We start from the raw sequence: 24,203 nt of genomic DNA on the forward strand, positions 1-24,203 counted from the left end.
GACCTAATAAGCAAATCTACCAATCAGAAAAGTTTACATTAATCACACCAACATGCACATATTATAAATTAATAAACTGGAATTCTGATTTTACATTATCAGTCTTGTAAGTCCAACCATGGGATGATAAGGAGCTGGCTTTCAGCAAGCTGACAAGATTAGATTTCTAAGAGTTAAGTTCAGAATCAGACATAAGATGAAGTTAAATTCTAAACTGTATTTGTGGCTATTTAAATTAAAATTTTAAATCCAGTTCCTCAGTTACAGAGCGTCACATGCAGCTGGTGGCTATCATATTGAACAGCACAGATAATGAACATTTCCACGATCCAGAGAGTTCTAACTGAACAGCACTGTTCTGGAAGATAACCTTAAACTCACCCTATTGTGAGTCCTCTCAGGAAACAGCCTGGTAGACAGTCTTGGATGACTGACACAGAATCCTAGAGCTAGACTATCTTCTACAGAAGGTACAAAATAGATACTCAACAACAATTGTTTCCTTTCCCTTTGTAATGATTTCATGGAATCAGAATACACAATTTTAGTCTTCAGGATTTCCACCCCTCTTTTTATCACTAGATGATACTCCACAAACTTGAGGCACAGACATTAGAAGCACATTCTCTAAGCCAAACTGCCTAGATTCATATCTCATCTTTGGCGCTTACTAGATATGAGGCCTTGAACATGTTATTTAAGTACTCTAGCCTTCAGATTCCACATATGCAAAGTAGAAATAAGGGTACCGACTTCACCAGGTTCCCATGAAAATGAGTTTATACATGCACAATGTTCAGAACTGCGCTCAATACAGAGTAAGTGCCCAGTGTTAGCTGCTCCTGCTTTTACTATCAGCATCAGCATCCTGAAAGCTCTTCACTTTCCATGTGGAAATGTGAAAAATGCTCACCCAGAAGAAATATCAACAAATATAAAGGAATAAAATAAAAGAAGGATCACAAAGCCATAGGGTCAGTCTATGATAAAGAATTTTTTTAAGATTAAAGGAAATGAGTACTCTGGAGTGCTTAAACACCAGAAAAAGTCATGAGTTTCCTGAAAATGTCTTACTTGTAAGACTGACAAACCTCAGGTCAAAACTAGTCTATATAATAAGCTACCGAGCTATTTAAATAACCAATGAAAACTAAGGAGGAACTGAGAAGATACAGGTTTGAGTTCACTAGACCAAATGATACTTCCCTGTATAAAGCACATTTTGACATTTAAATGTACAGCCTCTCCTAAGTTAGCTTTAGGTTCACTTGATAAACTGACCAAAGATCTTCTAATCTTTTCATTAAGAAGAGAGAGCATCAGATGTAAGTAAAATATCATGCCCAACAGCGACCCGTCAGGTGGTCTCCGAGTGGAACCCCACAGGAGAAAACCACACCTTGCTCTAACGGTATACAGACGACATGAAAATCCTGACATTAAGTGCAAACCTCAGCAAATGTAGCCAGATGGCAAGAGCCAGCGCTCTGGAGACACACAGGCTCCAGCTCCGAGCCTGGCTCTGCCACTCACTAGCTGCAAGTGGCTCTGCCACTCTACTTACTGTGCTTCCTTAAACTCAAGAGCTTCATCTTACTGTCTGTAAAATACACACGAAGCACAGGCCATCTAAATACGAAAAACGTGCAAAGAGCCTACAGTAGTGGCTGGTACTTAGTAGATGCTCTGTAAACAGTAGCTAAGTAGAGAAGACTCTCCAGGAGTCTTAAGAATAAAAGACCACTACTTTACATAGTAAAGACAAAAATTATTTTGACCAGGTAATAACTATAAATCATGAGATAATACAAAATAATCATCTGTTTCCCTTATCTTCCAACTTATTCCTCAAACAAAAGTCCCTTGTTCACTGAACTGAATTTCCTGTTAGGCTGTGACTACAAACTTTTTGGGCCTATTTAATAAAAATAACTACATTTCTTACACTGAAACAAAGTTTTGACCAGCAAATACCCAACTAATCCACACCAAAACAAAAACACTAAACATAAATATCTAACTTTTTTTCCTTTCTCTATTATATTGGAAAAAGAAGTAAAGGAATTTTAAGTTTCTCTCAATGAGTCGAGTTCTACATAAGAAAACAATACAAGGTAATTGCTTACCTGGACAATATTTTGTACTTCAGATCCACCAATCCAGAATGAATGGGGGTATTCCCTTTGAGACTAGTCTGAGAAAAGACAGCAGTCAAGCAGCTTCCAAGATTCTGTCCGTCTACTGTATCCAGCTTTCTTCAACAAAATCCCAAACATGCACTTCGGTAACTGTTGAAAGACAGAAAGCAATCCATACACCCACCATGGCACCAGCGGCAAAGGACAGCCACCAAGAAATGAAAGGAGGGGTCGATGGAGTGGCGGATCTGAAGCACAGAAAAAAGGTACAAGCCCTGAGTCTGCGGGTTCATACGAGAGGGTGTGCAGGAGCACTGCTCACCTCTGTGCTGAGAGATGGACAAGAAATTCCACAAAACAAAGAAGGAAGCATCCCTAACATTAATACTCAGTCATGACAAGTATGTAATTTCCAAATACATGATAAAAATTTCCTCTACTATCCATATAAATTGTCCCAGATCATTCAGCTACAATGAATTTTATCCATTTCCTAAAACCGTTCCTCTACAATTACAGAAACTTTGTCAGTCATAATTAATAGGGGAAGAGGCTCAAATATTTCCTAATAAAAATTTATTTAAGCACCTAACAAAAAATTTTTAAGTTTGCTACACATAAGACATCTACACATCACTCAAATCTTAAACTCTCAGCTACAATACAGGACATTTCAAAACATGTGACATAACTTTAAAAGTGAACTTCTGACTCAGTAAAGGCCAATCCCCCACAATGGCCAGTCACTGGGTACACCAAGGAAAAGAAAGAACATAATAAACAATTTACTAGATAACACCTTTAAACACATCAGCCCGGTCCACATTATATCAACATTCTTTTATTACCATACCAACTCTTACAATTAGACTATAAATTCTAAGCAAACTACAAGGAGGACAGGAAAAGGTATTCAACAGGATGCCACAGATAAAAAGTTAAAAATCCAAAGACTGTGAAGCTGCTTGCACATACATTTGCTACTTCCTCAACTGCCACACTACTGCCAAAATGCTCCTGAAGTGACCATGATGCCTGAAGGGCTGCTACTGGACCAGGCCTTATACATTCACTACTCATATTTAAAAATATGAGAAGAAAGAACTTGCTCAAGTCCCACATCCACTAGGGGGTAGAGCCCATGCCCTTTTCATAGAATACGGTGGCCTCCAAAGTCCAAGGACCAAAAAGACCACGATTCCTGGGGCAGAAGAAACCAAGCTCTAAGCTAACTGACGTCAGAACAGAGAACCACAAAAATACAAAACAGTAAGTATTTCAGCCTAGCTGAACTAAAATACAACTGAACTTGTTCAGCCATCCTGAGAGGGCTAACTCCCTTAATCTTGCCACTTAAAAGCACTTCAATATCAAAAACTCATTCAATTCTAAGGCCACAACATGAATTTTATACCCTTGCCCACACAGCCTGTGTGCCTAGTGGCAAAGATGTGTCTGTGACAAAGAACCCCAAACTCAGCTGAAACCAAAGAATTCCTGAATTCCAAGATTGGTCAATAAATAGTCCATAGGCAAAGACTAAAGATGTTCTGGTTTTTCATGTATAGGCAAAGCACTGAAGTGACTGAAGTACCAGTCTAAGAGTAACCTCTTCATAGCAAACAGGTGGAAATACCTTAAAACCCTCAACTTAAATCACAAAGAATAAGCGCTCAAGCTCTTCTCATTAGTCTAGAGCCTAATAAACTACAAACCCAATTTTGACAAAAAATGCTAGTGGGCTATGGCTAGTAGTCACCTGCTAGAGCAGTACAGTCTGATCTTCAAAGCATGTAACTCACTGCTACAACCAAAACACAGCCACAAACAATTTGACTAACAGACTCATTTCTGAGCCTCCTGCACCATCAGGCCTTTTCTTCCATTAGCGAGTTAACTTCCCCCCTCTTTCCTTCAAATAAACATTTACTGAATGCCTAATTGGTGGCAGGCCTTCCGCCAGAGAAACAAAGATTAACAGATGCCAGACCAGGATAGTAAGGATTAAGTTCTTCATGTCCTCTGCCCCTTCCTCTTTGAGTCTCCCAAGCAATCATTTCACAGAACCAAAACACATTTTATCATTAGTTCCCAAAACTGGTTAAGAGTTCTCAATTTAACTCTGAAATAATAATTACTTGGGTTCTTTTTTCTTAACAGAGTTCTCACTTAATTTTTTTTCTTCTGTGGACCAGTGGTTTGCTCTTAGAGAACAGTTTTCGATATTCATAGTACTTAGGTATTTGCACATCTCTCTATTCACAAACTTTTTTTCCACCTACATGTTAATGTCCCACAGTTTCTACTTCACAGCTTTCCATTCTGTGAAGGTCTTCATTGCTGACTAACCCTGAGAGGGAATCTCCTAAAAATGCTTCCTGCTGACATAATTGGACTCAGCAATCTTTGACTTTTGTTAATAAAATCCAGAGTAGATACGCTACTGGACTGTCAGGTCTACCTGGCTGGTGTCTCATTTGCCTACAAACTTCCTGTTAGGCAATTGTGATCAGCAGAAACTGAACTGAGGGTAACAAGCACATTCTTGACCAACAGGTTTTTCCCCTTTTGTCAACTAATTCAATGAACAACAATAGAACTCAGGAGGAAATCTTGTATCCAGTCACCGCTTACTCTGTTAAAGGTCAAAATCACCAGCAAACAAGAATAAGAATTTAAAAATTCTAATTTCCTTGGCTAAACTAAATTGATCAAACATAAATCACTATGCTCAGTGTTAGTATGAACAATTACCAGTCTCCTTCTACCAGGATACGTAAAACAGGGTTAAAGTGGGTTCTCTCCGTAACAGTACAGGTCTAATTATGTCTAATTGGTAGTTCTTAGTAATTGAGAGAGTATTTCCCAGATTTCCAAGGCAGTATTGACTCTGTATGATTTCATCATTTTCCCCAAAGAAGCCTCATTAAATGCATGGCTAAAAGCAACTGAATTTTAGGCCTCTGCAAAGCTTCACAATTAAGTACATGCACACATCAGGGACAAAAACTAAAACTTTTCTCACACCATCTGTCTTGACTGTACTTGACAAAATACGGTCCCTGTACTTGCGGGGAGAGTTAGCTTGGCAGACAGTTGCTGAGAGACAAGTCTTTGCAAGGTCCTTTCATACACATCTCTCATAATCCTCCCAACACTGAAGCGATACCTGCATTTTTTTTTAATTTTTACACACAGTGAAATCTTACCAGAGAAAGGTTAACTTTCTTCAGGTCACACAGCCAGCAAGTGAGAGTTACGATACAAACTCAGGTGTTTCACCCTAGAGCCCATGCCCTTTATGTTAAATCATGTGTCTCTAAGGTCACAGATCCTTAGAACTTATCACCATTTGGCAAGTTCACATCAACAGATATAAAAGGAATTTGGTTTCCTCAATATTCTGCTATCACCCACACTCTGGGATGTACATAAATCAATTTGTATATGTTTAAGAGTCTGTAAATAATGGTTAAAATGTCCATGAACAGAAGTTTGTGCTACACATACCACCCTTCTTTTCCCTTTAGCAGTCTTTCTCCCCTATCCATCCCCACTTGTCTTAAGAATTATCAAACAGAAATGTTAAAAAGGTTTCATAGCATGAAAAAAAAATCTAACATTAATTTAAATCAATATCTATTGCACACCCAAGCGCTAAACATAATGAAGGATTCAAAGGACAATCAGCTTTAGACATGATCAAACTTCCATGATACACAGGAAGGTCTGGTAAGTCCCATATGCATTAGGAACAAGTTATTATGAGAATTAGTGATATAGGTGAGAATTTCCAGAAAAGAGGATGGCTAAGATATAGGCAGACAGCAATAATACATGTAAGCAACCAACAGGAAAGCTCAACTCAACATTTACTGAACACCTACTACAAGAAGGCGCTGTTGAGGAGTTTATCATTTAACAGGGGGCACAAACAGGAAACTCTTAATACAAGCACAGAAGATGCCAAGTGCCACAGGATAAATACAAAGTTCCAGCACTCATTCATTTAACAATGATTATCATGTAGGCATTGCTATCGATATAAAAACAAAATTATATCTGCCACCATAATATAAATTGACATCAAGAAGAGGTATCTAAATTGTGTTCTGAGAGGAGAGAAGAGGACGGGTGTTCCATCAACATGGGTGGAAGAGAGGATTGCTGAGATCTCACCTAAATCAATTTGGCTGGAGAGCTATTAGGTCCTTCCCATTAATATCAGTAGCCTGAGACATGGGCTTAGGTCAGTTCATATCAGTGCTGACAAAGGAAATATGAAGAACAATGGTCCTCCACACTTTGGCTGGAATATAGAATAAGTGAGGAATGTGAGAAGAAAAAGCTGGAAGGGAGGCAGGAATCTGAATTGTGAGGACTTCAAATGCTTTCTTTCCCTTAAACTGTAAATATCACCAGGTGGAACCCAAGATCCCAGGCTCCTCACAGCTCAGGAAAGTCTGTTTCTAAAATTCATAGGACCAAACATAACAACTCAGAGGAATACACGTGCTGTTCTGTAAACCTATGAAATGGGCTAGCAATCCTCCTGTGCTACAGAGCTCTCTCAGTTTCCAGGAGACAGCAGTCAGGGGCCAAGAGTGCCAAGACGTGCGAGCAGGTTCAGGTTTATCCTTATCAAATCTGAAAGGACATCTAACCTACTCCAAAATCAGGACTAAAAATTGATAATATTTGAGCCACAAGCCTCTTGAGGCCAGTCAGTGAGGTCTATAAATAGCGTGTGATTTATTTCATTTGGACCCTACTTAAGCCTTTGTCTATTTAATCTGCATTTGGTAAAGCAGCACATGGCTAGAGGCAATGAGGATAAGTGATGGTGACAAAGACCCAATTTTTTAAAGGCGCCACTGAACAATCCCACTATTTCACTTAGAAAGCCAAAGGCTAGAAGGCGGCAGGGGGAGAGATGTAAAAAGAACAAAAGATAATTACTTCCAATAATGTCATTTAGTTTCTTTCATCTCTTTGGTCTTGTGGCCTGTCTGTACTTCAACAGCTCTAAAAATAGATTTGATATTATAAGTTCTTAATGAGATCCAATGTATTTTACCCATGTTACTACATTCAACAAGTAATATAGCCATTCAGAGGTAACCAGAAGGGAAATGATTCACTTAAGGTCACTTAGCCAAGAAGTGAACCAAGCAGCTAACAACAAAGGATAAACTGCCCATTACTTGAGTAAAGGGGGTAAAGGGTACTCTCACACCCACAGAGGAGGCAGGATTATCTTTCCCAAACCTTTAACATTAACTTTTGCTATTTTCTAACAGGCAGGCCTAATGATCATTTCTTCCAATTAGCAGGTCTGAGAATGCTTTCTAGTAATAAGGGCCTGAGCACAACATATACTTCCCATTCAAGCATTAAATATCATGTGATACATAATGCAGCTTTCATTCTTCCCAGTGAAGTCCACCACACTAGACAAAGCCTGGTGAACTTCTGTGTATTTCCAAATGGTTTACTCCTTTTCTAGCTCAGTAATATTAAGGCTAATTAAAACCAAAGTTGGTGACGGAGAGAGAAGCCTGGAGTGCTGCAGTCCGTGGTGTTGCAAAGACTCGGACATGACTGAGCAACTGAACTGAAAACCAAAGTCAGAAGTTTAAGAAGCAGTCCCACAAACTAGGTATGTATTGGGCCAATATAAGGCCATGAAAGTCATCTGATGGTTAAATTATTCACCATCAGGAATTATAAATTCAGTTGTCTCGATCAAGAGTTTACAGTCTATATTAAAGACTGAGTTCTACCTACGAGGTAGGTCAGCTGGAGAGGCACTTTTTGTGAACCTGGTCACAGGCAGGCGTATGAGTAACAACAGGGGTTATATTTTGAATATTTAATTATTCTATCACCAGTTTTATTTCCTAGGAAACTCAGAAAGTGCAAGAAAAAAAGGAAGGAGGAATCAAAATCAAAGAAAGTAGAGGGATGAAGATTAAGAAATTGGTGAAACCCTGTTTCCTTTCTTTGATAGAGCACACTCTGGAATATCAATTTAAAGTTATCCTGTTAACCATTAAGTACCGAACTGGTACAGGCAGCACAATCACAAATATTTGAGTACTGAAGCTGACTCATAAAAATCTAAAAATATTTCATGCTTTAGGCTTTCAAAATACCATCAGTTTAACCCCTTCCCCTCCTTTCATCATGTTATTTTGAAACCAGTGTAAAAAGTGTTTTTAATCTAGTTCTGGAAACTGTAATTAAAATGCAGTGAATACAGAAAGCCACGTGCAATTAGATTTTAAGGCATTATCATTCCTATTCCTGATACTGGATTTATTAAATCAGTTGTTAAGTATCTGTGCTATCTATAACACTAAAATAAATACATATATGTTTACGAAACAGATGCGTAAGAGTCTTAACTGGTAGCCCTTTGAGAGAATATCACAATCCGTATATGAAAAGCAACTTTTAAAACTGATCCAGATGATTACCTTATTAAGTGTTCTCTGTTAAATTTTCTAAGAATTCCACTTAATAATGTCCCTGAAAAGTCTGAAATATCTTTTCAGATCAGACAAGTACAATCATGTAAAATCAAAACACACAGAAAGCCAGTTATATTTAGGAAGAATTTTTTTTCCATATCCATTCAAAGACATTAAATGGATTACACTGTACTTTAATTCTTTTGAAAAAAAATTCTAGTTATTTTATTTTAGGCTGCGCCATGCAGCTTGTGGATTCTTAGTTTCCTGACCAGGGATAGAACCAGGGCCCTCCACAGTGAGTTCTACCCACTGGACCACCAGGGAAGTCCCTAGTTATTTTTTAAATGAATGAAAATGGAAGGAGAATTTAACAGCCAATTTCAAAGAGATACCAAATTACAATTTTTTGCTATGTCCTACTTCTCCTGTTGTAAGTAAGTACAGGTATTGTACATATGTAAGAATATGTACTATATGTGTCATTCCATTAGGATATTTTACCAAAATAACCCCTACAAAATTTGCAGAATATCAAAAGCTTGATTACAAAAGTTTGATAAGTTGTACTGACAAGTTACCTAATAAGTGAAAACCAAATAAAAACTCGTATCAGTATCCCTTAGAAAGCAACCACACGTGTGCTCGCTCGCGCGCGCGCACACACACACACACACACACACACAAATCAGAAACTACCAGAGCTTTTTTTTGCCCTCTAATTTCCAAGACTGCTAGAGAAGTGCAGTGAATTATGCAAAGGACAGCAAATATTAAGCTGCCTCTGTATTTACGCTACTGTACTTCCATTTTTAAAACATGCATATCAACTCCCCAGACACCGTCATCCACAGAAGCATGCGGCTATCCAGCAGACTTTCAGTATCACCATTTATTATTTATAGCATTAAATGGGGGAAGTAGCTCTGATGTCACCGACCCTACCCAGTGGAATCACTGACTCAATAAACATTTTCACACTGGAGAAAATCTGGCTAGGAAAACATTTTGCTGTGTTAAGTAGATTCTTTCATCTTTCTTCTCAACCCTAGGGTAGAAGAGGTTACTGTTTGGAGAGATACAAAGGCACTGTCAAGGTTTCCACAGGAAGAAAACCTGGGCATGTTCACTTGCTGAGGCAAAGACTTCCCCCTCCCAACTCTCCAGAGCCCAGTTTGATTTCCCTAATGTTCAAACTGGCAGTAACAGCTGCCATATTCTACTTTTTGCGCCAAATCATCCACCAAGTAGCAAATTTTTCGTTTCCACTAGCCACTCTCTCGTGGTCCTGTTTCTAAAAACCCATTCTGGATCCAAGTCCTAAGGCGGAAGGGGGCTGGGGTGTTGGTGGGTTCAGGGAGTCTGGCCTGGCTACCAAAGGTTTCTAAACAGAAGAGAGATCGCTTCCCCTGGGCCGTAGGCTCCCCCTCTCCTTTTTTTTCTAGAAGAAAGAACTGGCGGCAGTGAAGAGGACAGCCCCTCCCCCCTCCTCCCCAATTTCCCAAAGCAGCTGAGGAAAACGTGAAGTTACAGTTTCTCTTAACAGGGAGATGGAATCCAGAGTACCTAGGGCCTTGCTCTGCAAACATCTCTCTCGGCCGAGTAGGAAACCCTTTGTCCGAGAAGCCGGACACCACAGGGGGCCGGGAAAGAGGCCCCTTTCGGTCACAGCCTCCAACCCCAGAGCTCTCCACCTCCTCCCCCATAGGGCCGATGCCGGCACCATACAGCCCTAGGTCGAGACGAGGGTGCTGAGACCCCTTCCGGGATGCGGAGGCCACGGCCCTGTCGATCTACTCTGTACCCTCTCCCATCACCATCTCACTCGGCCTGAGTGGGGCTGGCAAGAGCGATGCAGGCCTGGGCTGGAGAAACAGGGAAGAATTAAAAAAATACCTTCTAAAGGGGGAACGGGATGCTAGAGTGAGTGTGAGCTAAGGCCACAGCCTGAGCGAGCGAGGGTAGTTCGAGGGACGGGCCCGGAGATAGAAGGGAGGGAGGGTGGGAGGAAAACCGAGTGGCATGGAGGGGGCCGGGCCAGCTCCGGCCTGCGAGCTCAAGGGATCCGGAGGAACCGCGCCGGGCCAGAGGCCAGGCAAGTCGGGGGGCCCAGGTCCGGGCCGAGGCAGCAGGGAAGGGCCAGGGCTGGCCTCGCGCCGGACGTTGAGGTGGGCAGGCCCGCCCGGGGCCGGTCGGACGGAAGAACGGACGGTCCAGCGGGCCGCACTCACCATGAGCTCGATGGTCTTGTCCTCAATCACCGAGTCGGGCTCCATGGCGGCCCCGGCGGCCCCGCCTCGCTCTCCCCGCGCAGCAGCGAACGGCCCGGGCGGAGGAGGCGACGGCGGAGGCGGCAGAGGCGGAGGCGGCTCTCGCACCCACTCTCGCTGCCAGCCCGCCCGGGCCGCCGGCAGCTCCGCCCTCCCCTTCGGCGAACGCAGTACGCAGAGCGAGGACTACAGCTCCCGGCAGGCGCCGCGGGCCCCGCAGAGCGTTGTGGGGACGAGAGTCCGACAGCAGGCCACTCTCTCCCAGCTGCTCGAAGCGGAATTCGGAGCGGAAAGCAGCATTGGACTGTGAATGCGAGACTTGCAAACCTGAAGACTTAAGGGCTCTCTCAAAGTAGGGCCTGGGCAGCGCCCCAACTACATGTCCCAGAAAGCCCTGCTCTCGGGTTCTCCTTCCGGCTACCTTCCCCCGACTTCCTGGCAGCCCGAGGCTACCCGGACCGGCACCGAAACTCCAAGGCAACTCTTCACTTGTCAGAGATAGTGCGACCGATTTCCGCACATGCGCGTTCGATGTCTGCAGCGCCCACTCGACGCTGAAGTAGCGGCGCTGCTAGTCCGCTAGCGTTTAGGATAGGGTGAGGTGTGGGCGACAGGTGGGTTCGACGTGCGACAGGAGGGGGTGGTCTTGGGGCTCAGGCGTGGGAGAGCGGCCAACGAACGGGAGAATCTCAGGCAGATGGGTAGACTCGGACAGTAGAGGCGTCCTAGAAGTGAGTGTTAGGAAAGTTAGTAGGGGAAGAGAAGGTTTATGGTCTATATGCACCACGTACCGGGAGGAACTGAGAAATGAAAGGGGATCTGTGTATATTCAGCCCCTTTAATTCATTTGTTCAGAAATTTTTAAACTTCCAGCCTCTGCTGGGTACCAGTGTGGGCACTGGAAATTCAACTCTGAACCTTACAGACAAGGCCTCTCTGCTCAAGGAGTTTAATTCCAGTGAGGGGAAGACAGGCATTAATCGCAGGAGTGACAGGTGCTAAGAAGGAATACAGCTGGAGACGCCTTCCAGTGAATTCGGCCTTCAGCTCTGTGTGAACTTTGTCAAGTCTGTCCGTACCCTCTAACCAAAGGGGAGCAAGGGCACACCAATAGCTGAACAAGTTGAGTTTACTACTGGGTGCAGGAAGGGAGGACACACACCGTCAAGAACTGTAGAGCATCTCAGAAGGAGTTGTCAGGTGGTTTGGAAGAGGGTTTAAGGAAGTGGGGCTTTATTCTGGATAAGATGATGTCAGGAAGTGGGGAAATTCTCTGATTGGGTATCCCAATAAACCTTACCTAGAAAGAAGGAATGCTAGAATGAGTCTAAAACTCTAATTGGTAGAGAAGCAGGAGTCCCTCATTAGCCAGGTTGGGGGATGTTTGGTCATTTTTTATGGTTTGGACAATGTATATGTTTTACCTGTATTCAAATGTAATTAAGGAGTGGTATTGCTTTTGTATTGATCTGTCATGATCACAGAATGGCTTTGTCTAACGTTATTGTTCTGTGAGATTATATTTAACAGAGGAACACAAAGCCTAGCTAAGACGGCCAGGTTTATCATCTAATTGCATTACTACCCGTCCAATTGTATCAGGCTGGCTTCCAAATGTCAGCCTTTCTCAAGTGTTTTGCATTCTCTGCACCTGTAAAGTGAAGGAACTAGATGACCTAGAAATCGTTCCATTTCCAAGGATTAAGTTATTAGAGTAATTTATATGCAGGCAGGACACAGTGTAAAGTTCTGTGCAGGTAGATTTTGAGTTTCATAGTCCTTTTCTGCTGCTTTCCACTGAAGGAACTGAAAGAGCACAGAATTAGAAAGTTATTGCTGCTAACCTGGTGTCTTATTTTCACCATACCCTTTGCCTCTCTGAGCCTTGAGACGTTCATTAGTAGAATAAAGGGGTTAAAATAAATGACCTCTGTTTCAGTTACATATTGCATCTTACAAACCACCTCCAAGACATAGTAGTTTTTTTTTTAACTTTACAATATTGTATTGGTTTTGCCATATATCGAAATGAATCCGCCACAGGTATACATGTGCTCCCCATCCTGAACCCTCCTCCCTCCTCCCTCCCCATACCATCCCTCTGAGTCGTCCCAGTGCACCAGCCCCAAGCATCCAGTATCACGCATCGAACCTGGATTGGCGACTCGTTTCATATATATTATACATATTTCAATGCCATTCTCCCAAATCATCCCACCCTCTCCCTCTCCCACAGAGTCCAAAAGACTGTTCTATACATCAGTGTCTCTTTTGCTGTCTCGTATACAGGGTTATTGTTACCATCTTTCTAAATTCCATATATATGCGTTAGTATACTGTATTGGTGTTTTTCTTTCTGGCTTCCTTCACTCTATATAATAGGCTCAAGTTTCATCCACCTCATTAGAACTGATTCAAATGTATTCTTTTTAATGGCTGAGTAATACTCCATTGTGTATATGTACCACAGCTTTCTTATCCATTCATCTGCTGGACATCTAGGTTGCTTCCATAAGACATAGTAGTTTAAAATAACAGCGCTTTATTATTATTTACATTGTGTGGGTTAACTGGACTCAGCTGGGCCTACGTAGTTTAAGCTGAGGTTACTCATGGGAACGCAATCGCTGAGAGCTCATTAAAACAGTTTCTCATCCTCCAGGGCCTCTCTTTACCAGTTTCTTACCATTCAGGCTTTTGTATGGTGACTAGCTTCCAAGAGGACAAGCCCCAGTGAGCAAATGCTTACCAAGATTTGGTTGCCCATATTCCATTGGCTAAGATCAGCCAGATGGCCAAGCCCACAGTCAGCATGGAAAGGGCCTATACAAGGTTGTGAATTCAGAGGCATGGTTCACTGGGGCCCACTAATGTAACAGCCAATCAAGACCTTTAAAGTATCAGCACTTGCCACAGGAACTAGCAAAGGGCTAGGGTCGGAATCACAAACTAAATACGAACCTCCATTATATATGTTTGTCCTGCACTTTTTTTATTGTTTCAAGTTGACAGTTACACATTTTCAAATCTGAATTTCTAACTTGTCTTAAAAAATTAGATTATCTGGTTGTATTGGATCTGCATGGCAGCAATATGCAGGGGTTATATAGAATTGGGGCTTCCTAGGAAGGAAAGTTAGAGAAGGCAATGGCAACCCACTCCAGTATTCTTGTCTGGAGAATCCCAGGGACAGGGGAGCCTGGTGGGCTGCCGTCTATGGGGTTGCACAGAGTCGGACACGACTGAAGTGACTTAGCAGCAGCAGCAGGAAGGAAAGTTATGACCAACCTAGATAGCATATTGAAAAGCAGAGACATTACTTTCCCAACAAAGGTACATCTAGTCAAGGCTATGGTTTTTCCAGTGGTCATGTTTGGATGTGAGAGTTGAACTATAGAGAAAGCTGAGCGCCGAAGAATTGATGCTTTTGAACTGTGGTGTTGGAGAAGACTCTTGAGAGTCCCTTGGACTGAAGGAGACCCAACCAGTCCAACCTAAAGGAGATCAGTCCTGGGTGCTCACTGGAAGGACTGATGCTAAAGCTGAAACTCCAATACTTTGCTACCTCATGCAAAGAGTTGACTCATTGGAAAAGACCCTGATGCTGGGAGGGATTGGGGACAGGAGGAGAAGGGGACGACAGAGGATGAGATGGCTGGATGGCATCACCGACTTGATGGTAATGAGTTTGGGTAAACTCCAGGAGTTGGTGATGGACAGGGAGGCCTGGCATGCTACGATTCATGGGGTCACAGAGAGTCGGACACGACTGAGCAACTGAACTGAACTGAGGCGGCTCTAGTGGTAAACAGCCTTCTTGCCAATGCAGGGGACCTACAAGATGCAGTTTCCATCCCTGGGTCGGGAAGATCCCCTGGGAAATGGCAACCGACTCCAGTATTCTTGCCTGGGAAATCCTATAGACAGAGGAGCTTGGCAGGCTATAGTCCATAGGGTTGCAAAGAGTCAGACACGACTGAAGCAGCTTAGCACACTGGCACGTGAATAGCAATTACCTTCTTTATGTAAAGCATGCACTCTATAGATTGCCAGTGTTCCCACTGCTCCCTGTTGCCTTATATCTGCATGCTTTACTTGTTTAAGTTGTACACTTAACCTGTATAGATATTTGATTTGAACCCTGGGCGTTGGAACTGTAATGGAGATAACTCAAGGTTTCTATCCTTTTATGAAAACCATATCCCACCTTAAGAGGAAAAAAATACTAATATTATTGGGTCAGATTCTAGGAGCTCAGTGAGATGAAAAAGTTGTGTATATGATAGAAATCATTCCCAAGCTGTATAAGAGGCAAGCTGAGCCAAGACCTATCATTGTGCTCTTTCCTCAAACAAGAACTCAGGTACTTACATATTTTTTTATTTCTTCAGGCTTGATGGCAACTGGCAATTAGATTTGTCATAGACAATGGCAGAAGACCTTGGGGTTTATATGACATGCCAAAAACAAACTTATACAGGTCCATGATCCCTCAGCCAAAACCTTGAGGTCCAGATATGCTTCAATATTCAGAATTGTTCAGATTGTACAAAGGCAGTGTGATTTACATACTGTATATATAACGTGATACTCCCAAGGGGTCTCGGACAGCATTTCATAATCAAATACATGCATTTTTCTGTAGCAGAGCCTGGAAGTGCCTATTAGCAATTTATAGCCTCTCAGTTCCAAATCCACCCTTCCTTTCCATGATTTGAAATACTGGAGTGGGACCTTGTAAATATTTGCCAGCTGACAGTGCTTAACTTTGTCAATAGAGAGCCCTAGAGGGAAACAGCCAAATGAAGGGTCATCTCTTCCCTGTTCCAGAATAGTCTTTTCCTTCTTGTCTTTATGGCACAGCAGCAAATGGCTTGCAGAACCCACGCACACGCGTGTGGTGGGAACATTCCAGAGAATGCTTGCAGTGAGTTCAGGGGCACCTTAGCAGGCACTTTCCTACTTACCAGCCCCAACGTGTAGCACCTCAGCAAACTTCACCATCCAGCGGGCCATAACTGTCCTCTCTCTAGTAAGGTTTGAATCTCATCCGAGCAGTGGGGGTGGGAGGATTCTTCCAAGTCTCTTCCTTCCCTTGAGTACTCTGCCTCAGTCTCAAAGGTAGTGGCTTCTCCCTGTAACTGCTACTTCTGTATTTTTCGGAGTTGTCTTTACTCCAATACCCTGTTACTAGTTAATTATTTTTTACATTAAATTTACCCAAAAGAGAGTATGGCAGATGTGAGGGTGTGTGATTTCCAAGACTAGGTCATGAGAGTTGTGGGTTCTTCCTTGCTCCCTCTATCTTGGATTACTCACTGTGGAGGAAGCAAGCTGCTGTGTCATGATGTCACTTAAGCAGCCTTCCGTAACATCCGTGTGGTAAGGAACTGAGGCCACCTGCCAACAGCCAGCTCTACCTTTCCAGACCTGTGAGTAAGCCGTCTTGGAAGCTGTCTCCTCCCACCCCAGTTGGTTCTTTAGATGACTAGTCCCATTCGAAACTTGACCTTGTGAGAGACCCTGAGCCAAGACCCACCCATCCAAGCCATTCCTCAACTTCTGCCCTGCAGAGGCTGTGTGAGATAATAAATGTTTATTATTTAAGCTGCTAAATTTTTAGATAATTTGATATGCAGCAACAGAAAGCTGAGAGTTACCCCCCCCCAAAAAAAAAGAGTTGGTTCAAATACTGAACTTGGCGAGTTCTCTTGTAATCAAGGCATCATAAACCCTTGGTAGGGCTTTGTGTCTTGCCTTTTCTTATAAATACTTTTGAAGGTAAAGAGTGGTACTTTAAAATGGTATATTTTGATCTGTGCTGACTTTTCTGAATTCAAATACATTGTAAAGGATAGTACAGTGAAATTTTGACTTAACTCATTCCCGACTAATGTAAAGAACAAAATTTTCTTGAATCTTGTGAAACCAAAGGAAAAAGAATGTTGGGAAGTATTGAAGGTAGGAGCCCCTTATTTTATCCACATGACAAAGTTCCATGCCTTATCCATCTATGTATAGAATCTAGAAAAAAAGATAGTTGCCATGATATCCATGCTGCTGCTGCTAAGTCGCTTCAGATGTGTCTGACTCTGTGCGACCCCATATGAGTACATTTATTTGAGCAGGAAAGACAAAGCCATACTTTTTCTAACTTGGCTGACTGGTTTGATAGCACCACTAACAGATGTTACTAATAGAGAGGTAAATCTTTAGTTCTGTAATTTTTATGAATATACATTTAAAGCACATAAGGAAAAATACTTCATCAATTAATTTACTGGCACATGTATTGAAATTAACATTTGTATCTTCCCCACCAATTTTTTTAACTTATCAAGTTACATAAGACCTCCAAGTGAAAGGGTGAGAAAAGGTGTAGAGTGGAGTACACTGTGCCACCATGGCAAATTAACTGTGTGTAATTCAGAATTCAATCAGGGAAACAGAACCAGTAAGATGATTACTAAGGCGCTTTTTGTACAAGATGGCCTCACATAATTGTCCAGTTTAGTTCAGCAGTCTCTGTAAGGTTGCAGTTTTTGTGTCGATGCTGGATTTTCAAGTCCACAGGGCAGGCAGTCAAGACAAGAAGACAGATATAAGGGTTGGGGAGAGCTGGCATAAAAGTCAGACAAAACCTGTGTCAGTTCTCACTGCCCTGACCTTGGTGGTATATATGTCTTGCAGAGCCTGGAGCCGTTTGTCAGGGAACTGAACACGCACATCTGCCCAGGAATTGGAGAAACTGGAGGAGTCTCTAGAGGAAGGTAGAGTGATTGCAGACCCAGCTATTCCTCACATGAAGGAGGTGAGTGAGCAAGCAGATCAGTGACAGTGTATGTGGGCTACAAAATGACTACAGTTTCACTTCCACCTTCCAATTCCTGGCATCTGGTGGCTCACCCTGATCAGAACCATATAGGAACAGAATTTGGAGAAATGTAGTTTGGCTTAGTCAAACTGAGATGTTACTCAGCTTCCACACCCTGGAAACATAGTGGCATCATATATATGTCTTGTTCATACAAGGTCTAATGGAGTCAGCTAGCCTTGCATCCTGTATTACTGTACGCCATCTAGAATCCATGGTCTCTGGTATTGCTAGGATAGAGGAAAAGCTCACCAGTTTATTCAGAAGCACATTATTCCTGCTCACTATTCATTAGTACCTAATCATGTGGCCCTAAGAAGTGGCAAAGGAAGCTGAATTTGATGAACACAAAGGAATTTTGGTAGAGGATCTGTGCTATACCAGCAAAATTAATATTCATTTCATAAATCTTGGTTAAGATTTTTTAGTATATTTCCCAGAAATTGAGAAAAGGAATTGAATATACAAAAAAATGAGTGAATATACAAAAAAAATCATTTTACTAGTCAGGTGGTTTCCAATACTTTGCTATCAAAAAATTGGAGGATTGAATTGAGTTTTAATGATAATTTAAGATAATTTTCCTAACAGACCACTATGTAGTATTTGGCATGACAACTTGGAAATAATCTTTAAAGTTGCATGCTATTTCTGTGAGAAATGTTCATTCTTCTATGAACAAGTCTTCTTAGTACTAACATCAGTAAAAATAAAATCTAAAAATGTATTTATATTTGACACTGAACCCTGTCTCATTCTAACAACAAGTAATATTCATACTTGGATATGCACGTTCAGTTCAGTCGCCCTGTCATGTCCAACTCTTTGCGACCCCATGAACTGCAGCACGCCAGGCCTCCCTGTCCAACACCAACTCCCAGAGTCCACGCAAACCCATGTCCATTTGAGTCGGTGATGCCATCCAACCAACTCATCCTCTGTCATCCCCTTCTTCTGCTGCCCTCAATCTTTCCCAGCATCAGTGTCTTTTCAAATGAGTCAGCTCTTCGCATCAGGTGGCCAAAGTATTGGTGTTTCAGCTTCATCATCAGTCCTTCCAATGAACACCCAGGTCTGATCTCCTTTAGGATGGACTGGTTGGATCTCCTTGCAGTCCAAGGGACTCTCAAGAGTCTTCTCCAAAACCACAGTTCAAAACCATTGATTCTTCTGTGCTCAGCTTTCTTTATAGTCCAACTCTCACATCCATACAAGACTACTGGAAAAACCATACCCTTGACTAGACCTTTGTCAGCAAAGTAATGTCTCTGCTTTTTAATATGCTGTCTAGGTTGGTCATAACTTTCCTTCCAAGGAGCAAGCATCTTTTAATTTCATGGCTGCAGTTGCCATCTGCAGTGATTTTGGAGCCCAGAAAAATAAAGTCGGCCGCTGTTTCCACTGTTTCACGATCTATTTACCATGAAGTGATGGGACCGGATGCCATGATCTTAGTTTTCTGAATGTTGAGCTTTAAGCCAACTTTTTCACTGTCCTCTTTCACTTTCATCAAGAGGCTCTTTAGTTCTTCTTCACTTTCTGCCATAAGGGTGGTGTCATCTGCATATCTGAGGTTATTGATATTTCTCCCAGCAATCTCAATTGTGCTTCATCCAGCCCAGCATTTCTCAGGATGTACTCTGCATATAAGTTAAATAAGTAGGGTGACAATATACAGCCTTGACGTACTCCTTTTCCTATTTGGAACCAGTCTGTTGTTCCATGTCCAGTTCTAACTGTTGCTTCCTGACCTGCATACAGATTTCTCAAGAGGCAGGTCAGATGGTCTGGTATTCCCATCTCTTTCAGAATTTTCCACAGTTTATTGTGATCCACACAGTCAAAGGCTTTGGCATAGTCAATAAAGCAGAAGTAGATGTTTTTCTGGAACTCTCTTGCTTTTTCTATGATCCAGCGGATGTTGGCAATTTGATCTCTGGTTCCTCTGCCTTTTCTAAAACCAGCTTGAACATCTGGAAGTTCACGGTTCACATATTGCTGAAGCCTGGCTTGGAGAATTTTGAGCATTACTTTACTAGCATGTGAGATGAGTGCAATTGTGCGGTAGTTTGAGCATTCTTTGGCATTGCCTTTCTTTGGAATTGGAATGAAAACTGCCCTTTTCCAGTCCTGTGGCCACTGCTAAGTTTTCCAAATTTGCTAGCATATTGAGAGCAGCACTTTCACAGCATCATCTTTCAGGATTTGAAATAGCTCTACTGGAATTCCATTACCTCCACTAGCTTTGTTCATAGTGATGCTTCCTAAGGCCCACTTGACTTCACATTCCAGGATGTCTGGCTGTAGGTGAGTGATCACACCATCGTGATTATCTGGGTCATGAAGATCTTTTTTGTACAGTTCTTCTGTGTAGTCTTGCTACCTCTTCCTAATATCTTCTGCTTTTGTTAGGTACATACCATTTCTGTCTTTTATTCAGTCCATCTTTGCATGAAATGTTCCCTTGGTATATCTAATTTTCTTGAAGAGATCTCTAGTCTTTCCCATTCTATTGTTTTCCTCTATTTGCATTGATCGCTGAGGAAGGCTTTCTTATCTCTCCTTGCTATTCTTTGGAACTCTGCATTCAATGGATGTATCTTTCCTTTTCTCCTTTGCTTTTCACTTCCCTTCTTTTCACAGCTATTTGTAAGGCCTCCTTAGACAGCCATTTTGCAGCGCAGGCGGCTGCGACGCTGCACAAGCGTGGCCAGGAGGAGCTACCCCACGTCTGAGGTAAGGAGCAGCAGCTGCGCTTTGCTGGAGCAGCCGTGAAGAGAGACCCCACGTCCAAGGTAAGAGAAAACCAATTGAGACGGTAGGCACTGAGGGAGGACATCAGAGGGCAGACAGATCGAAACCACAATCACAGACAACAAGCCAAGCTGATCACATGGACCACAGCCCTGTCTAACTCAGTTGAAACCAAGCCATGCTGTGTGGAGCCACCTAAGACGGACCAGTCATGGTGGAGAGGTCTGACAGAATGTGGTCCACTGGAGAAGGGAATGGCAAACCACTTCAGTATTCTTGCCTTGAGAACCCCATGAACAGTATGAAAAGGCAAAAAGATAGGACACTGAAAGATGAACTCCCCAGGTCAGTAGGTGCCCAATATGCTACTGGAGATCAGTGGAGAAATAACTCCTGAAAGAATGAAGGGATGGAGCCAAAGCAAAAACAACTCCCAGATGTGGATGTGACTGGTGATAGGAGCAAGGTTTGATGCAGTAAAGAGCAATATTGCATAGGAACCTGGAATGTTAGGTCCATGAATCAAGGCAAATTGGAAGTGGTCAAACAGGAGATGGCAAGAGTGAACATCGACATTCTAGGAATCAGCAAACTAAGATGGACTGAAATGGGTGAATTTAACTCAGATGACCATTATATCTACTACTGTGGGCAGGAATCCCTTAGAAGAAATGGAGTAGCCATCATAGTCAACAAAAGAGTCCTAAATGCAGTACTTGGATGCAATCTCAAAAATGACAAAATGATCTCTATTCATTTCCAAGGCAAACCATTCAATATTACAGTAATCCAAGTCTATACCCCAACCAGTAACGCTGAAGAAGCTGAAGTTGAATAGTTCTATGAAGACCTACAAGACCTTCTAGAACTAACACCCAAAAAAGATGTCCTTTTCATTATAGGGGACTGGAATGCAAAAGTAGGAAGTCAAGAAACACCTGGAGTAACAGGCAAATTGGCTTTGGGGTACAGGATGAAGCAGGGCAAAGGCTAATAGGGTTCTGCCAAGAGAATGCACTGGTCATGACAAACACCCTCTTCCAACAACACAAGAGAAGACTACACATGGACATCACCAGATGGTCAACACTGAAATCAGATTGATCATATTCTTTGCAGCCAAAGATGGAAAAGCTCTATACAGTCAGCAAAAACAAGACTGGGAGCTGACTGTGGCTCAGATCATGAACTCCTTATTGCCAAATTCAGACTGAAATTGAAGAAAGTGGAGAAAACCACTAGACCATTCAGGTATGACCTAAATCAAATCCCTTATGACTATACAGTGGAAGTGAGAAATAGATTTAAGGGACTAGATCTGATAGATAGAGTGCCTGATGAACGATGGACAGAGGTTTGTGACATTGTACAGGAGACAGGAATCAAGACCATCCCCAAGAAAAAGAAATGCAAAAAAAAAAAAAAGGTAAAATGGATATGCAAACTACTTTTTAAATTATTTGTTGATTTAAAAGATATAATTCTAATAAAATTCTATGTTTATCTTTAATCATTATTAAACTTCGAATGTACTTATTGTTTAATCAATTGTATTTAATAATAATTATCATGTTATTTTAACCCAGAAAGGTTTTTTTCTACTAATAGGTTGACCCTGTGGCCACAGAAAATACAAATTAGAGCATATAGAAGTATGATAGGATGATCAATAAAACACTTTTAAGCATTAGAACATGTTTGGGATAAAATTAGGATAAAATTATCTGGTGAAAATGGAATGGAAATACAAGTTCAGGGAGGAAAAGAAAAGAATATTAAATTTCCTCCTATTGAAAAAGAGCTTATTCGTGTGTATTTTTAAAGGTTGATGGTATAAAATTCTTATTTAAATTTCATTGAGAAGAGTATTGAAACAATTTTTCACTATCAACACACTGAAAATTCTTTTCATCTATTTATACTGAAAATTTTAGATACCAGTTTCAGTTCAGTTCAGTCTCTCAGTCGTATCCAACTCTTTGCGACCCCATGAATTGCAGCACGCCAGGCCTCCCTGGAGTTCACTCAAGTTGGAGTTCACCAACTCCCGGCGTTCACTCAAACTCATGTCCATCAAGTTGGTGATGCCATCCAGCCATCTCATCCTCTGTTGTCCCCTTTTCCTCCTGCCTTCAATCCCTCCCAGCATCAGAGTCTTTTCCCATGAGTCAACTCTTTGCATGAGGTGGCCAAAATATTGGGAGTTTCAGCTTCAGCATCAGTCCTTCCAGTGAACACCCAGGACTGATCTCCTTTAGGATGAACTGGTTGGATCTCCTTGCAGTCCAAGGGACTCTCAAGAGTCTTCTCCAACACCACAGTTCAAAAGCATCAATTCTTCAGCGCTCAACTTTCTTTGCAGTCCAACTCTCACATCCATACATGACCAATGGAAAAACCATAGCCTTGACTAGACGGACCTTTGTTGGCAAAGTAATGTCTCTGCTTTTCAATATGCTATCTAGGTTGGTCATAACTTTTCTTGCAAGGAATAAGCGTCTTTTAATTTCATGGCTGCAATCACCATCTGCAGTGATTTTGGAGCCCAGAAAAATAAAGTCTGACACTGTTTCCACTGTTTCCCCATCTATTTCCCATGAAGTGATGGGACCAGATGCCATGATCTTAGTTTAAGAAATGTGTAACTGCATAATGTTTGAAGATTTGAAGGGGGTGGTGATGTAAGCAAAAAGGGTTAAAGATTACTACTGAATATCACTGTGGTGACTAAAGAAAGGGTCTTGCTACTCTGAGTGCCAGAATCTGAAGCCTTCAATCTTGAATAAGACTAGACATCTGCCAAGAAGTCCTTGACCTAAATGTGAAAGAATTGGATTAGGATAATATACCTCCTCAGTAATAATGGGGGACTCCCCTGGTGGTCCAGTGACTAAGACTCCTTGCTCCCAATGCTGGGGTTCAGTCCCTGGTCAGAGAACTAGATCTCACATGCTGCAACTAACTAAAGATCCCACAACTAAGACCGTGTGCAGCCAAATAAATAAAAATAAATGTTTAAAAAAATTTAATAACCAAAGACATACCTGTTGAAATAACCATCAGATAGTCAATCCTTTTGTCCCACTTCTGGCTACCTACCCTACCACTGAAGACTGTTAAGAGTCTAACACCTTTTCAAAATCATTCAAAATCACTTTCCCCACCTGTGTTCTGGCTCTTCGCATTTCCCTCACAGCTCCATACTTGCTGGGATCACTCTTTCTGGCATTTCTTCTCCCATGCTGGGGAGGATGAGGTGGGTACTAGCAAACGAGGTGAGAAATGAGAACTGACAAGAGCAAAATTCAGCAAGTTTGATAAGAGTCTTTTTTTTACCAAAGCCTATCCCAGGCCTTTCTGGAGGCTCTGAACAGCTTCGAGTGTTCCAGGTATTAAATTTATCCTAAGGAATATCCTAAATTCTGAAGATAGATATAGATAAGATATAGAGTATAGATACAGAGGGATGAAGTTATATAGGGATTTCCTGATGAACTAAATTCTAGCTGGAAGAACAGAATTTATATGACTGAGGTTTCAGGCATGAATCCCAATGAGTTGTGCTTGTATATTCAAGTTTGGTCCGTTGCTGGCCTTATTCTGTCCCTACCACCTGAATGGAAGTGTTGTGTGTCTGCCTTTTGCCTTTTTTCTGTCTGCTAGAAGAACTTTGTAACCAGTTGGGGCTCAGAAT

General features: G+C 42.0%; 1 protein-coding gene and 2 long non-coding RNA genes across 7 annotated transcripts in view; 1 reads left to right on the forward strand and 2 right to left on the reverse strand.

The window, feature by feature from the left end:
- Positions 1–11,260, reverse strand: part of FBXW11 (F-box and WD repeat domain containing 11) — a 130,958-nt gene extending 119,698 nt beyond the window's left edge. For 2 of the 5 annotated variants that reach the window (XM_025270845.3, XM_025270844.3), the window contains exon 1: positions 10,843–11,253. In XM_025270845.3, the coding sequence (XP_025126630.1) occupies positions 10,843–10,887 (45 nt within the window). In that variant the 5' untranslated portion in view covers positions 10,888–11,253. Of the gene's footprint in view, positions 1–2,126; positions 2,289–10,842 lie in introns of all 5 variants that reach the window. The other 3 variants (XM_006053700.4, XM_006053697.4, XM_006053699.4) reach the window with 3 other exon arrangements.
- A 96-nt stretch (positions 11,261–11,356) lies between these two features.
- LOC123330613 lies at positions 11,357–20,458 on the forward strand. Its single transcript, XR_006546639.1, has 3 exons — positions 11,357–11,495; positions 17,572–17,692; positions 20,399–20,458. It is a non-coding gene; the product is annotated as an uncharacterized LOC123330613 (long non-coding RNA).
- Positions 11,477–12,169, reverse strand: LOC123330614. Its single transcript, XR_006546640.2, has 2 exons — positions 12,044–12,169; positions 11,477–11,606 (listed from the first exon to the last, which is right to left on the reverse strand). It is a non-coding gene; the product is annotated as an uncharacterized LOC123330614 (long non-coding RNA).
- Positions 20,459–24,203: the final 3,745 nt, after the last annotated feature.

The sequence above is a fragment of the Bubalus bubalis genome, chromosome 19 (genome assembly GCF_019923935.1).
Source record: "Bubalus bubalis isolate 160015118507 breed Murrah chromosome 19, NDDB_SH_1, whole genome shotgun sequence".
NCBI classification, from domain to species: Eukaryota; Metazoa; Chordata; class Mammalia; order Artiodactyla; family Bovidae; genus Bubalus; species Bubalus bubalis.